At 39.2% G+C, this 16,460-nt stretch overlaps 2 protein-coding genes across 2 annotated transcripts in view; one reads left to right on the forward strand and one right to left on the reverse strand.

Annotated features, from left to right (window-relative positions):
• Positions 1 to 16,460, forward strand: part of LOC115766909 — a 32,572-nt gene that overhangs the window by 8,544 nt on the left and 7,568 nt on the right. Inside the window, 1 exon segment of the mRNA XM_030710991.1 lies at positions 9,462 to 10,098. Coding sequence (XP_030566851.1) covers positions 10,054 to 10,098 — 45 coding nt within the window. The 5' untranslated portion in view covers positions 9,462 to 10,053.
• LOC115768925 lies at positions 8,042 to 8,805 on the reverse strand. Its single transcript, XM_030713661.1, has 2 exons — positions 8,271 to 8,805; positions 8,042 to 8,217 (listed from the first exon to the last, which is right to left on the reverse strand). Exons 1-2 carry the CDS (start codon positions 8,803 to 8,805, stop codon positions 8,042 to 8,044), a joined length of 711 nt encoding a protein of 236 aa, XP_030569521.1.

The following is a 16,460-nucleotide window of genomic DNA, read 5'->3' on the forward strand; positions in this document are numbered from 1 at the left end:
CCAACCGAAATTCTAGCACAGCCATAAAACAGGTTTTATAATTTCGGCTATCGTTGCGAAAATTACACAAACATTTCGAATTGAGAAAGATTTGTTTTAATCATGTCTACGGCACGCCACAAATAACAATCTTAGTCCAGTTTTGCCAATAGCTTGTTAAACTATGCAATTGGGTCTCCAGCTGCATAACTAAAAAAAGAGTTCATTGACTTTTCTTTTGCCATTTGGCATTTTGTTGCGCTCAAAGTTTCTAACTGTAATCAAGTAAACAAAAACAGAGGCAAGAATTTAAGTTAAATATAAAAGCTGACAAAAATCGATGGAACTTAGTATTTAGCTAATGTAAAATGGATAACTAAGTGAATACCTAAAGTTGGAATGTTCACAATATCAAGATCATCAATAAATGCTGCCCTAATATCATTAGAGTTAAACATTAGTCAATTATACTTTAAAATGCCAGATTTAAAGATAACTAAAGGAATGCCCTGAATAAAATGTTCATAGAAATTATGAGTAAACAGTTCGAATAATATATATTCCATCTATATATTTAAATATGACCATAAATAAATGTTCATTAGCGGAGCTCAATACAAATAATTCTTACTTATTTAATTAGACTTTAACAAGAACTCATTTTAGACTGCCAAAGCATTTTAACTGCCTAATGAAGCTCTCGCAAATTGTAGAGCTTTAATTATAAGAATCGTATATACGCACTTGATTTATGTATGTGAGATATATATATATAGTCGCTTTTAATATATATATGTATATGTAAGAGATAACCTTGAGACGTGTCGAGTTGTTGGGTAGCATTAGATTTCGAGGTGGGAGTCGTTGTTTGACTTTCAATTTATGAAGCCTTTCCTAATGTCCAGAGTAAACTAACTTTGCGAAAGTTAAACAAAGTAATAGCACCAAAGTGCACAGCTGCGAGATACCCTAGGAATCTATTAATTCACAAATGTAAAAAATATGAAAAGCATGTTATATTTTGATATATTGGGAAATGGCCAAAAAACCTCTACTCAAAGTTGACCATAAATAAAATAAATTTTAATACATATAGATATATTTAAATAAAAGAATATAGCATATTTAATATTGATTTAATTTAATACACAACTTATATTTTCGTCTCAAATGCAAAGTGTTTCATTGTGCAAATGTGACTCTGTCTTGATTTTGATACCCTATAATAAAATTCAATTTTGATAGCAACTTAGGTCTTTTGCGATCGGTATACTCTTTAGCAACTGCACATGTTTTACAGGGTATATGTAGTACTAGCAAACACAGTTGAAATAAGTACCGCATATTTGTAGTTGTTGCTTTGTTCTCTCTGAGACTCGACTACATTTGATCTTTGTTATTTGGCTTGTTGTGCCATTTGGATTGTTGTTGTTGTTGTTGTTGTTTTTGCGGTTGCAATGCTGAAAATAAAAGTGAACGCTGTCGTTGTTTGTGTTACAGCGGTTGGTTGCCACATTTGTCAGTGTGTGTGTGTGTGTGTGTTTGTGTGTGTGCTGTTGTTGCCCGCGCACATGTATCTGACAGATATTCAATCTTCATCTTCATCAAAGCGTTCGTCAAACGTGTTTTATTGTATGAGACTTGTGCTATTTTCTGCTGCGATGCTGATTTCTGATTGCCGATTTCTTTCTCGGCTTCTTCGATAGCGTATTTATTGTGAGTACCTTTAAGCGTTTGCCCCTTGTTTGCCGCTCAGCTGTACTTGTTATTCGTCAGGGACCGAGCCCGGGCCTGGCCAGTCACGACATCTCAACAGCCGTCGACGACGACGACGACAGCTCAAGGTCGCATTCCTTGGCACTGACGCACACAGTCATACAATAATTCTTATTGGCAATGTTCTGCAGTTGGCTCCAAGTGATATATTATTCTGATTTGCAATTGTCAGCCGATTTATAAGGTCTTGTGCTGGCCAGAATATGGCAAAACTGAACAAGTTGTTGCCTTTGCGACTTGTTTGAAAGCTGTTGTAAACACACAAATCTAAAATTATTTATTAAATGGGTAAACAAGTAAGAAGTGTATTTGCTTGGCTCAAAGCATGGTTTACTCTGTGTGCAGGGTATCGCCTAGTCGGGCACAGACAAGTTGGTATCGCTTTTGGCAGTTGCTTACCCTCGGCTTATCTATTATCAGTTCGAGACAGTTGGTGACGCCAATTTTCGTCTGATTTTGACGTTTCAGTCTCTTTTCACGCACGTCGAATGCAGTTGAGTTCCACATTGCAATTTCAAATCGGAGTGCTATCAAAATGAAACGTTTTGTGTTTCTATATATAATATATATAAGCCTGATCAAAGGTGAAGCACTGGCTAACGAAAATGAGGTAAGCTCCAATTATTTATTTAATATTTGTGTGGACTGCAGAAAATAAATCGTACTGAATAGCGGAGGAGGAGTGCGGAAAGTACATATACAAGGCAGAGTAGGACGAAATTGAAAACAATAACAATAAAGTTGAAGGCAAAGACAGAGAAATTAAGCAACTGCAGGAAAATCGAGGCACATAAAGAGCTGACGAACAACGTCTTATCGATAAAAGAGAATATGGGTAAACTCAATTCCAATCCCTTAAAAGTCCAGGACTATGAAGAGCAGCTGGAGAAACAAAAGAAGTCAAAAAGCTAAACATATCGTGCTGGCTTTGGTGACTTTGTAGGTGACTTCTTCTTGGGACTGGAGAAGATTCAACGCTTGACGCGCGCCCGACCCCATGAGCTCTTTTGATTTTGATGGTACCATCAAATACTACAGATATGAACAATTCACAATTCACTGAGAATCTCTGATAAGGCTGCAACAAGGGATGGTTTGATTTACCTCAACTATCAGCAACTGACATCATTCGATCGTGATAATGATGTAGACTATGGCGGTGGCAGGTGATATCGTTTTTTGTAGAGGAAGGTGTTCATTGTTGCAACTTAATTCAAATAATTGTTGCAAATGTATTTTTAATATTCCAACAATTTAAATGGCAAGAACTACGATTATAATACGAAGATGTCGGATGGCATATTTTGGGATTGGGAAAGCTCTTTGAAAAAAGTCAAAACGAGAAATCAAATTAATCAATTTCTTTTAAAGGTGCAACAACTGTTACAAATTTTTGAGTTTGACGAAGGCTGAAAAGTTGTCCAAGCACAAACATGCTTATCGACCGATTCGATTATAGAATTGCAGAATATAGTAGTACGATCTTGATAAGATTTGGCTCATTATATAGGCAGCATAATGAAACTAGCAAGTGCCAAGGTTCGTCAAGATATCTTAACCGATCGTACATATGGCAGCTATATGATCTACGGGCTCTGATAGCAAGCGAGTTTTGAGCAACTCAAAAGTTGCTCGTACTAGAACCTTCTTCTCGACCGATCGTTTCTAAGATGATCTGATCCGGCTGGTTCCGATATGTATATCCCGCATGCAACAGAAAGCTGGGAGAACAATACATAGAAACAGACAGACGGATACATCAACTAAGTTGTTGATGCTGATCTACATATATGTGTCTCTTTCTATGCGTTACACATATCATGACAAAATATTAGAACCTTTTATACGGGTATAATTATCCCAAAAAGAAAACAACAAATTCGATGCATATTCAAAACTTGTTCAGACATAATATGTTACGTGGTAAGATCGTGACGTCACATTATCAATAGCATGTATTAACAGAAGTGCACACGGTCACTCTTGCAGCAGTTCCCATGTAACTTAACAGAGTATGTTAAGCATTAATGTTAAGGGCAGCTTTGAACATGTACTGAACTGTGAGAATGCAGCAAAAATAGAACAGAAAGACATACATTTAATAACACAAGATACAAATAAACTATATTATCTTCTCACACACTCTCCCTGACAAGATATTGAAACAAAGTCCATATTAATTGTCAATGCTAGTTCAGTCTCTCCTCTTAGTCACATCCTAGTCTTATAGTACAGTCACACCCATCCAGCTGTTGTGTGCAACGAGACTTGTGTGTGTGGATGCGGGGAGGATGCCGGGACGGCACTTTGAGATGCCATCTACACCTAATTTATGACGGCTCTGCTCTCAGCAACAACATTCAGAGATTCCAGAAATGCGGCAGCTACGTGCGCAACGTTGCAAAATGAAGTCACGATCGGGTCCGGGTCGAAGCTACCCATGGATAGGCGGTGCTAGGTGTGGCCAATTACGAGACAACTGCGGCAACAGCAACGGCTAGTGGGTTAATAGAACGCCGCCAGAAATTGTTTATGCTTCTTTTTTTAGCTTTGGCTCTGTTGGGCGAAAGACTAAAACGCTGCCAGTTACCCTGTAAATTATATGTATTGGGAGGTAGAGTCAATAGGCTGCTAAGATGGCACTTGACTGTCGGATACCCTGTAAGCACGTTATATGTATTGTAAAGTAGAGTCAAGAGGTTGTTAAGATGGCACTTGACTGCCAGATACCCTGTAAGCACGTTATATGTATTGTTAAGTAGAGTCAAGAGGCTGTTTTACCGGGGTTTGACTGCACAGATACCCTGTATGCATGTTATATGTATTGGGAGGTAGAGTCATTAGGCTTTTAACCCGGTGTTTGACTGCCGGATACCCTGTAAGCACGTTATATATGTTGGGATGAAGAGTCAATAGGCTGTTAAGAAGACATTTGACTGTCGGATACCCTGTAAGCACGTTATATGTATTGGGAGGTAGTCATTAGGCATTTAAGCCGGCGTTTGACTGCAAGATACCCTGTAAGCATGTTATATGTATTGGCAGGTTATATGTATTGGCAGGTAGGGTAAAAAAAGCTGCGATTGACAGGCAGATACCCTGTAAAACAATAAGTTTCCTAAATAACATTTTTGGGTTAACTAAGCGACATTTCTTAAAGCTGTGTGTTTTATCTGCTTGTCTCTGGCTTGTTGTCAGCTTGTGTTTGTTTTTTAACATGTCTTAACTATTTGAAAGATGCCAATTTAAAGCAATTGTTAACACCGCCTGAAATAGTTGCTGCAGAGCAAAAACTAGAAATATGTTAATTTGATTTGAAGACCTCAGTGCTGTTTTTTGCACCTTTTGGTTATGAGTTCGGTTCGACAGCCCAAAGAAAATAACTTAAACTTTTACTTTCACTGCCAATATAATTTGTACGGCTAGAGGGGGCAATGGGCGCCGCAGACTCTTTGCCTCTCAATTTGCATCGGCTTACAATGTTATTGTTTTTATTTCTTGTTTTGTTGTTGTTGTTGTTGTTGTTGCTGTTATGTCTAAGACTCATTTGCAAATGTATCTGGCGGCAATTTAGCGCTCAGCCCCGCCTGCTCCCGCCGCCCCTTCGATCTGTTCATGTCTGTGCATTGCCTGTTACAATGTTCAGCCCGTTGGCGTCTTCAGTTTTCAGTCTTTAGCTTAATTTCATTTTCACAACAACAATCTTTTTGTGCTACCCAGCGAGTCGTCGCCGTCACCGTCACACGTGTGTTCGCATGTGCTGCAATTTGATCGTAACGTCGAGATCTCGGCGCAGCTCGAATCCACTCCACTCAGTCCGCAACAGCAGCCAGCAAATGTTAATGATGAGCATTTGATAATAACAGCCCAGGGTTTTGTGCCTCACCAAGCTGCGTCTGACTGCATGCCTGCCTCTTTGGCCTTAACCGTTTGTTGTTGTTGCTGTTGGACAGCTGCCTAAAGTTGTCTGTCTAGCTGATGTTTGGAAAATTGTTGTTGACTTTTGTCGATTTGGCGAAAGTTTTCCAAAAACCCAAACCAAACAAAACCTCTAACAAATCGATGCGGAACTGAAGATTCTCCGGGCAGGAAAGGGAAGTCATATATCATGAGTTTATGTTCGATTTCCAAACTAAAGGGAATATGAGTATAAAACTTGAATTGGAAGGCAGCACAGATCTTCTGCTAATTCCAGTTGGTAACTAGATCGACTTTGAATAATCATAGATTAAGTTAATAAACACAGCATCAAAATAATTAGAAAACAAACATTGGTATTTTCAGTTAGAATTCCATTCGTTGTGCTGTTATCATGGTCAGTCAAGTGGACAAGTTTTTTAACTGCAGCTGCCGGCTGTCTATCGAGCTGGGCTGGCCAGATTGTCAAGTTAGCCTTGTTCTTAATTGTTAAACAACGTTTTTGCATAGCAGACTCGTAATTAAACGCCGCCTGCCAGCCAGTTGGCTCATAAATTGAGCGAAAAGGCGGCAAGTGCAAGTACGAGCCCGAGACTCTATCGTTGTGCATCTGCAAGATACTCGTAATCGAGCTACGCGCTGTGCAGCGCAGTCTCAGCTTCAGCTGCAGCTGCAGTTGCAGCTACAGTATCTCAGGGTATTGGCTGTCAGTGCTGACCGCAAGCGGCAGCCTTGCGAGTGCCTGTGGAATGTTGTATGCCTCGCCAGTTCGTTGCCTAAGTCTTTTGTTTAGCCATCATGGAAATTCTAACTGGGGCGCAGCGGGGCGTGGCGACAAACTGAAAGATACACACGTGAAATCTATCTACTAAAAGCAAACACTTTCTTTCCCACTCGCGAGTCTGCACTCTCACTTGGGCTCATCTCCAGATTGTTTATCTTACGTCTTGAAATCTGGAAATACGTCAGCTCGAAATCGATTTCGTAAGATTTCCATGCGTTTTCTTCGCGTTTTCATTACTGTTACTCTTATTTTTACGTTATTATTATTATTTTTTTTTTGTTTTTTATTTGAGTATCATTTCATTTTCCTTACAGCAACGAGACTTGTGCCCACGTAATCGCCGGCACGTCTTCAGCTTATAGATGGATGACACGATCTGAAAGTAGCTTAGGCCCAGCACTTGTTGACGCGTTGAAAGTTTAACAAGACAATGCCAACATTTCAATTGAATTCAAAGACTTCCGTGTCGATACCCTTTACTATTGATATCAGCCGCCAAGGCTTTAATTCTCCTAGAGCTAGAGAGTAGCTTCTGCGCGAGTTCCCTTCTTTTTTGATTGGGCATATTACAGAACCTTCATGCTAAAATGTTGGTGCTGTTCAAATTGAAATTCCACTCTCGGAGGGCCAAACTTCATGTTGGCTACATGCTGTGCTATGCTATAAATTTGATATTCAAAGTAAATTTTCAATTTCAACGCGAATAGAGATTTCCATAAATAAAGCACATAAATCAGAGCTATCGGCTAACCGAAACAGAAACAGAAACCGAACCGAACTCAATTGAACTGAACTCATTAGTAATCAAAAGCTGTGCAAGCGCTGGCGGAGACACAGCCAATGCATTCTTCTCGAGCGACTGAGAGGGAGAGAGGAGGGGGAGAGAGAGGAAGAACAAGAGTTGGAGGCTTGCACAAATCGTTGCACAAGCAAGTGGCGCGACCATGTGGGGGCTGCCACTGGGAACGTTGTCGCCAACGCGCGTCGGCCTCAGACTTGGCTTGTTTATGTTGCCTTAATGGCCATTTGCCTCCGTTGTTGTTTAGTGGCAATTTAAATATTTTAGCCATTTCATTTTGAGCGTTGCTTTTGGCTTTTATTGTTGTTGTTGCTCTTGTTTTTTGTTGTGCCGGCTAAATGTTTGTCTTTCTGACTGTTTTGAAAATTTCTACTGTTTTGCATTTTGGGGAATTTACGAATCTTGTGGCATCTACCCTACTTATCACTTATTAATATTTTTCTTTTGAATAAATTTTCCATTGAGCAGAAATAATGCGACATAACCTAATTCTGATTGCATGTTATCAACGTTAACAGCGTAATGTTATGCCGCCTATGTTAGGACTCTGTTAAGCAGTGTGAGAATGCTGCAATTCGCTTAGAAATTGACTTACCGAGAGTCTGTTATTTACCAGAACTGTTCGCTTGGAATAAATAGAACAGTTGAGAGCAAGGCGAGTATTTCAGTTTAATTAATTTAAATTTATGTTGTAATTCTCTGGTCAACAAACACAACGCATTAATGACAAGCAATTACTCAAATGTTGGTCATGTAAAAAGGTAAAAATTGTAGTTGTGGGCGCTTTAATTTTGTTTTGCACTTGGTGACTTCTTGACTTTAATTTTGGTGGAAACTATGGTCGATTTCTTGCGTCCATTGAGCTTTGTTTTGTTGGCCGTATTCGCCAGGGGCTTCGGCTTAAGCACTTTGGCCTCAACGCGCACATACAAATCGTAGTTGAAGTCTCCACACCATTTACCTGTAATACTTTTAAGTGATAACAGTTCAAATATTATTACTTGTGCTACTTACCCCAGCACATTTCCTCGCCGCACGATTCGCAGGTGATGAGGCGCGTTTCCACAATGCCCGATTTGTTTTTGATTTTCCTGATGCAATTGTTTAGTGCGAATTCGCGCCTGTCCCGTGCTTCGGTCTTCAGTTCCAGCTTGCCCATCTCGACCATGCGACTGAAGTACTCCTCTTCCAGCTTGGACTTGGGTCGCAGCGTGGTCAACATTTTCCAGTCGATGGGCACAGCGCACAGTTCCATGAGCACAACATCCTTCATTTCGCTGGGCATTGGATCGGCATAGGTGTAAAGCGCCTCCCGCTCCCCGTTATGCTTCAGTAGCTTGCGCATCTCCTTTTTGGGCATTTTGAAGGAATAATCCTTTTCCCGTATCTTTATTTCCTCGGCACGCACTTTAATCGGACGCATCTTATAGTCTGGCACCTTTTCCATTAGCCTCTTGAACTCCTCAATTGATTGGATATTGCTGCGGCTCAGATCTAAAACTGGCACCACAGTTTTCTTCTTGGCCAAAAGATCATCCAGTTTACTCATTTTGTAATATTTTTATTTTCCAACTGAAGTGAGGCACACACCAAAAACTGTTTTGAATATCGATCAAACAATGCGGTTGCTTCATAGAACTCTCAATTGGCGTTAGGTTTCCAAGGTATATTTTAGTGGATTTTTGCTCATGGAAGTATATACTGAATTGTGGTATTTTATTGCTGTTAGCTTGCTTGTAAGTTTAGTAGGAAGTTTTCTATTATTTACAATCTGGCTGGTGATAATATTTTCCTGCATAGTACTAGAGCTCTGTTCAAGTCTTTAAAAGCTTTTAACTAAGTTCTAAAATACATTAAGATGTATTCTAATTTATATTTTAATATATATATATAGATGTGTACTTACCCAAAATGGGGGATCGTGAGAAAGAGACAAAGAGAGAGAGAGCGAGAAAGCAGAGACAAAATCAATAATAATCATAGCATGAAAGGTTGTATGGCTTACTTGGCATCATGAGAATCGCGTAGAAGGGCAATATTTAAAAGTGGACGATTCTAAGAGATATTATATAAATATAAATATATATAAATGCATGTATAGATCGACTTTATTTTACGTATAATTAAATCAAATTTCTTTTATAATGCCGACACTTGGTTTCAATGTCAAATACTTAATTTCCAATCTTCTCTTTCTGTTTACAGTGCCTTTGATAATAACTCAATCAGCTCAGCTCACGTATCGGAAACTGTAGTTCGTGTAATTCGGCAGAAGTAGCCGAAAAGTTGTCGTGCAAACAAATACTCGAAACGCTAAGTCTAGCAGAAAAAGAAAAAAGCCGTCGAGAAGCTGAAAGCCGACAAACAGTTGGCTCGTTTATCGTGTTGGCATTTAATTTAGTTGGTTACGTGGCCGTAGCTTCGTGTGGCCGCCGAAAAGAAAGTCACGACATTATCCAAAGCGGTTCAAAACAAGATTTCCAAGATTCTGCGCCGAAAGTCAAAGTTACAAGTTTACATTTTGGCCCGGTTCAACGTCTTTGAGCGCCAGCGTGTGTGTGCCAGTGTGTGCGTGCCAGTGTGTGTGTGTACATGTTTGTGCCACTTTAGAAAGTGAAAATCGAGTGCAGTCCCATTCCGTCAGACCTGCCTCTGGGCGCTGCAGCTGAAAGTGAATTTGCCGCTTCAATCCTCAATTCCCAGTAGCTGCAGACAGACAGCCAGACTTCGGGTTGCCTCTGCCCATTCATCGATAGAGCCGTAGTCGAATTTGAATCCACGTCCGAAAAGCCCAACAATGGAGGCCGAAGAAATTACAAAGCTCGTTGATGGCGTTTATAGGGTAAGTTTACCTTTTTCTCTTTTGTTTGTTTTTGCTGTTCCAGTTTAAAGTAGTTAACGAGGTAATAAAGATATTTAAATTTGCTTTCCATGGCGCTTGCTCACGTGCAGGCGCAGGTAAAAGATGAAACAATTTGGGTTTGCTTATAAATTCAATTTTTAAAACAAATAAATAAGGGTATTATAATTTCATCATAAAATGTGTTACGTAGAGAAGGAGACTTCTTCGACTCCATTAGGTACACGCATTCTAGATCAATATTAACAGTTTGGGTACTAAGAACTTTTCGGTTTATCCAGATATCTTAGTCAAACTATGCATTTATAAGTTTCACAATGCACCTCGCATATTTGCAAAATCTAACCAACATCGGATAACTAAATATATTACATAGCTGCTAAAAGAATGATCGGTCGAAAATTAGGAATTTGTACTGAAAACTTTTTTGTTAATCAAGATATCTTACCCAAACTGTAAATCTATATCAATGCCACATAGGAACAATTGGCCGAAAAGTTGGTGCTGATCTGTAAAATTTGTTAATTTTAACATAACTTGATCAAACTCGAAAAATGATAAGTTTCATTATGATTCTCATATATCTGCAAGATCTTATCAACCAAGGACCGCTATATCATATATCTGCTAAGGGAAAGATCTTTTGCACATATCTGCAAAAGGGAAATGTTTTTAAGGGTATTAAATCTTCTACTTTCTACTAGTATTGATTTATTATTCTATAACAACTTATTGATCAAATAAAATACCAGATAAATTGTGGGTATCAAACAATCAATCTCAACTTTAAGTCAAAAGTGAAGTCTTAAAAACGATTTAATGGCATTTCGTTCAAGGTGAAAACTGTGCTTATTAGGCGTCAATTAGATTCAAATATGATTTTAATCTGGGCAAAGCAATTTGTTTTTTTTTTTTTTGTTTTTTTGATATGGCATAATATGCCCGCTAGCCTCCACATGGAGCCAAACAATTTTCTTATGCAAGCAACGCGCAACTGGGCCAAAAGCAACGGCAAATTGCAAAGTGAAGGCCATTTCTAGTTAAGTATCTGCGACTAATTTCATATTTTCTAAACGCACATAATGATCAACAACTATTCGAAAATAATTTACTAACAGCTCTGAATACGCTGGCGGAAAATTGTATAATTTATGTAAATACTTTGAGCAGGCAAATAATTGATTTAAATTTGTAAAACAATTGAATAAATATTAGAACATTTTAGAATTAATATATTTTGCAGCCTGATAGCTATAGAAGTTATATAAATAATTTATGTCTGGAAGGGTATCTGCTGCTTCGGCGACAAGAAAACACGCGCAGCTGTCATTAAATATCGAGAGCAAGATTTATCACCGCACGCGATGCCCATAAAAAGCCCTACAGATAAACAAAGCAAAGAAGAAAAAGAAGTAAACCAAAAATCATTTTAGATAAAACATAAATAGTTGTATACATGGATTTACGAGTGTCCGTCGAGGCATTTGAAAGTGAATTTCGGTGGCTGAAAATCCAAACTTGGTCACGACGCGCTCAGGCCTTAAAATATTTCATGTTTATTGTTTTGGCTTTTCTGGCGGGTTTCTATTTGTTTCTCTTCTTTTCAATCGTTTTTTTTTCAACTGTCATATATAGCATACGAAAAAGTACATAACAAGTTCAGTTGCGTTTGTGCCACACTCTGTGGCAGTTGCAACAAAAACAGCAGCAACAATAATAAAATTAAAAAAAAAAACCCCGTCTTGGGAGTTTGGCAAGTTTTCAGCTTCTTTTGCCGTGGCATCTGCCGCGTTAAGGGGGTCGGGTGTAGGGGGGGGGGGGGGGGGGGGGGGGGTGTGTTGCGACTGGTCGGGGTGCTGGGGCAGGGCGTTGCACATTTCGCGCATCCATTTCATTATGCAACATTTAGTTTTCACAACTTGCAGCCAGCAGTTGTTTTATTTTTTTTGTTTGTTTTTTGTTTTTTGTTTTTTTTTTTTGCGGTTTTCAGCTTTGAAAATTGCGGAAATTTGTGCGCTTTTTGGGCTGCTTCCTTGGCTTTTCGTGTTGCACATGGCTGCATTTTCTTGCATTTTTCTCGAACAGCATTTGCATTTTTGTCTCGGCGGCTTTTTGTGTCACAGCGCAAACAATATTTAATTTTTGTGACAAATTTGTGAAAAGACTCAGGAAACGAACTTGCCTAGCAGCCTGCCACTTGGTATATGAATGAATTGCTGTGCATTAATCAAATCACTTCCTCATTGCGCTTGTATTTTCTCGCAGATTATATATTTACCTAAGTCGGACTTATGACTGACTTTGATTAGCTGCTGTCTGGCTTAAGTGGTCCATAGATCTATTATAATGTGAGGGGTATTATGTATTATTGTTATGCTGCAAATTAATTGATGGGCATTCATTTTTATGGCTTGCATATCCTCGATTTGCCAATGGCTCCAACTCAAATGAGTCTAGTTTGTGTTTATATTTTGATCTTCTTTTCTTGTGTTTATAGAGCTTGAAGGAACTTGAAATTTAAAAGTTAGGTACTTTGTTTTATGGCTTGACACATAAATGAGACACTTTAAGCAAATTGGTCTCTAAAGAAGTTCATGATCTTGACAATTCTAGTTAAATTGTATTATTTAAGGTCGAATTTATTTATTATAAAGTAGTTGCAAATTTACGTTTTAACAAGTTCAAATCTGATCAAAAAACCTAAATGAACGCTTATATACTCTGCCAGAGCGATAAGCTAAAAGCATATGCTTTTCCTCACTTGCTTTGTTCATATTTCTTAATAAGCTAGATCCTTCTATAACATATGTATATTACTTCAATTATATAGTCCACAGTTCCTTAGTATTTTTAACTAATTGTTGTATTTACTTGGCCCTGCTTACTCAACTATATATCTAGTTGATATAGTTAGAAGACTTTTGGAAATAGCTAACAAGACTGAGCCAAGGATTCAAATTGTCTTTTTTACTATGAACCGAAACATAAACTAAATTATTTTTGAAAACAGCTCAACATTTAAACGAGAATCGAACCAAATTTGGTTAAAAAGCTCGAAATAAAGTCATTTAAAGGAGGCATCAATTTCTTAAAAGACGTTGCCTCTAAAGACTTGGCATCAAATTTAGCCCGCATTTTGTATATGAAAATATTTACGGCTGGCAATATTTTCAGTACAACGGGCAATTGTGAATTTCTAAAATTAAATTGTTTCATAAGAACTTGGAAAATAAATAACAAGCCACAATTTGAACTAACACCTGGGCTTAAGTTTTCAGCAAACCAGCTTAATGGACCTCAACTTAAGGCGGGGAGTTGCTTCGAGCCTTGCCCTGATAACTTAACCAAACAAATAAAATGCAGTAAAAATCTCCGTTTGGCTTATGTTAAATAAATCTTCTGCGATTGTTTGTCACACTCTTGAATTTATGGCGCATTCCAGCTAGAAACTGACCTGCAATAAGCGGCCTCTTGGCTGGAGCGAATGATGCCCAGGTGGCCAGGCAATTGGTTTTGATTGTCTGGGGACTGGGCGCACGGCGAAGCCACTCAAGAGCTGCCCAATGTGGTGCACAAGTGGGCCAACGTTGACGACCAAAGCTGCTCCAAGTGCCGATGCTACAGCAAAATGAGAATTGCAGTCGCTGATGAAGACGACGACAAAGTCGTTGTCCAATGGCCCAAGAGGGAAGTGGGAGCAGAAATGGGCATCGAGACTGCGATGGCGCAGGCATTTCTAAGGCTGCTGCATTAGAGAGAGAGGGGGAGAGAGAGAGAGAGAGAGAGAGAGGGAGAGAGAGCGGGTGAAGGCGACAGAACGATGTCACACGGTTGGCCCGGGGCCCGCGCCTCAATGGAAGTGTGTCAGCGCACGAATGGGCTGAAGGGGTGTGGAGGAAGAGAGGGGGGGGGGGCGAGGAAGGAGAGAGAGGGTGGAAGAAGAGGGAAGCCCTACGACTCACACTTTTAGACTAAGAAGTCACGCGAGTTTCAAACATTTTTCACGCACGCTGCGTTCAGCTTGTTGTGGGCGCGTAGGCAGGGGGGGGCGTGGGCGTGGCGTGGGGGCTGTGGTTACGCCCTGACGCCTTTGCTTAAGTTTTGTCAACAGCCTTTCTGCTGCTTGTTGTTGTTGTTGTTGTTGTTGTTGCACCTGTTGCGTGCCTGGTTGCCTTCTATTTTGTTTTTGCCCCGCGTTGTTTTTATTTCTTTATTTCTACGTTTTTTTATTTGCAAGTTTTCATTTTCTAATTGGCATAATTGCGGCTTGTGCTTCTTGCTGTTGTTGTTGTTGTTGTTGTTGTTGTTGTTTTTGCTGTAGATGTTTTTGCTGTAGATGTTGGCGGATTGCATTCTCGCATGCCCGCGGTGGGTGTGGCCGCCGGCGTCGTTGAATTATGGCCAGGCCCATTTGATACCACTTTGCTGCCCCTCGCGTGCCTGCTGCAGGGGGAGAGAGGCGGGAGGAAACAGTTAACAAAATTGTTGCCCCGCATTGCGACTATTTTTCTTCTTTTTTTTTTAATTAAAAAATTACATGTGCGCACTTGGCGATTTATGTTAAGCGCCGATTAGAGACGGACACTGGGCGGCATGAGGTGGGAGGGGCTGGTGCTCAATTTATTTTGGCTTAAATGTTTCGCCAAAGAGATTCGCGGGTGTGATAAAAGTTGCGTCAGCGCTTTTCTAAATTGCATGCCAAAAAGTAACTGAGCCAAGCCGAAGGCAAGGGCAGGCGGCCGCAGGTGAGAGAATGGAAATGTTGGCCATAGAATTACGAAACAAATTAGATGCACTTGTGTGTGGAAATTATTTAATTTAATTGTATTTTTTAATTAAAAAAAACTGTGTAAATGTTATATAAATAATATTACACCTTAGTCTGTTTTCTTTAAAGCTTCAAGTGCAATTCATAAATTAATTTGTGGCCAATTAGAAATTTCGTATTTCAGACAATTGCTGCTCTACTAAAAAATCATTGAGCACGTATAAAAAATTGTCTTGCTTTTTATTTACATACCTTGAACTGTGCTTTGTGGTAACTATGAAGGACAGTCGCCCCAAAGGGCTTAGCTAATTATCATAACTGCCCGGCTAGCTATGAAAAACCACAAAAACTAACATTGATAGCCCAATAAAGCACGGGTAGCAGGGTTGACGGGTGCACAAAATGTATCTCGCAGATACACAGATACTTAAGTGCATTGCTTAGCCTATGTCAGGGCTGGCGCACTTGTCATGCACTCGCGGCACACTAATTGAAAACAATTCGAAATTGAAATGTAAATTAAACAACACGCAGATATATCGCGTGTTAAGCCGATAAGACGACTCTTAAAAGTAATTCACGAAAGCATAGATACTCGAATAAATGGCGGCAGTTCGTAGTATAACCCGAGCGCGACCTTGTCTATTTCGAGTTTCGAGTTTAAATTCCAGTTTTTGAGTGCAAGCATTCCCACGCCTTGATGCCACATTTGCAGCCAATAAATTTGTGCTGCAAATACCAAAACAAATAAAGCTAAACAAAAAATAATAAAAAAAAAAAAAAACAAAAATGAAACACAAATTCTCCTCATTCAGTCCATTGTATTTGTGGTTAGACAAAAAGTTTGACTGTTTCCAGAAAGCAAAAATCCGTTTGTCAAATTTTTTGACAATTTGCTGCTAATTGTACTCGTACTCGTATTCGTACTCATATTCATATGAGTGCTGCGCTCTTGTGCGCAGTTCTTAGCAAAAAAATATTTAGTTTCAATAATCAAAGAGCTGGCAATTAATTATGCCCGAGCAGGCTCCCATTGTCTGGCAAGTGGGCTGACAATTAAACGCTTTGTGCGTCATTTACAGTTCCCGTCTGTGGTTGGGCATTGTCTTTTATAACGCCCAGCCCAGGATCAGATCACCTCATGTACTGTTAAATGGAGCTGTTGTGTGTTTATGCTAGGCCCAAGCTGAGGTCATTTGGCTAAAAGCTCCTAAAACACGACATAAACAATTTACGTCACCTGCGATTGTATTCAAATGCACTTTTCCGACTCGAGTACTTAATTCATTATTATTTGAGTGCTTATTTATTGAATTTGCAGTTATTTAACTTTTCTAATGCCTTGGCTGAATTTGTTTATGATGGATTAATATATGATTCATCATATGATTAATTGACTTCCAGTTAAGGAATTTATTATTGTTGTTATCTGATTATTGTGTTTGATGCTGTCATTTTGTGCTATTCTCGGAATTCGCACTTAATCATAAATATCGCATATGATAGAATAACATATAATAATTGTCAAGCTTTAAAATCCTTGGATTTTATAATAGCACATGCTATTAAATTGTTG

This window comes from Drosophila novamexicana, unplaced genomic scaffold, assembly GCF_003285875.2.
Source record: "Drosophila novamexicana strain 15010-1031.04,08,12 unplaced genomic scaffold, DnovRS2.1 tig00000009-arrow-pilon, whole genome shotgun sequence".
NCBI classification, from domain to species: Eukaryota; Metazoa; Arthropoda; class Insecta; order Diptera; family Drosophilidae; genus Drosophila; species Drosophila novamexicana.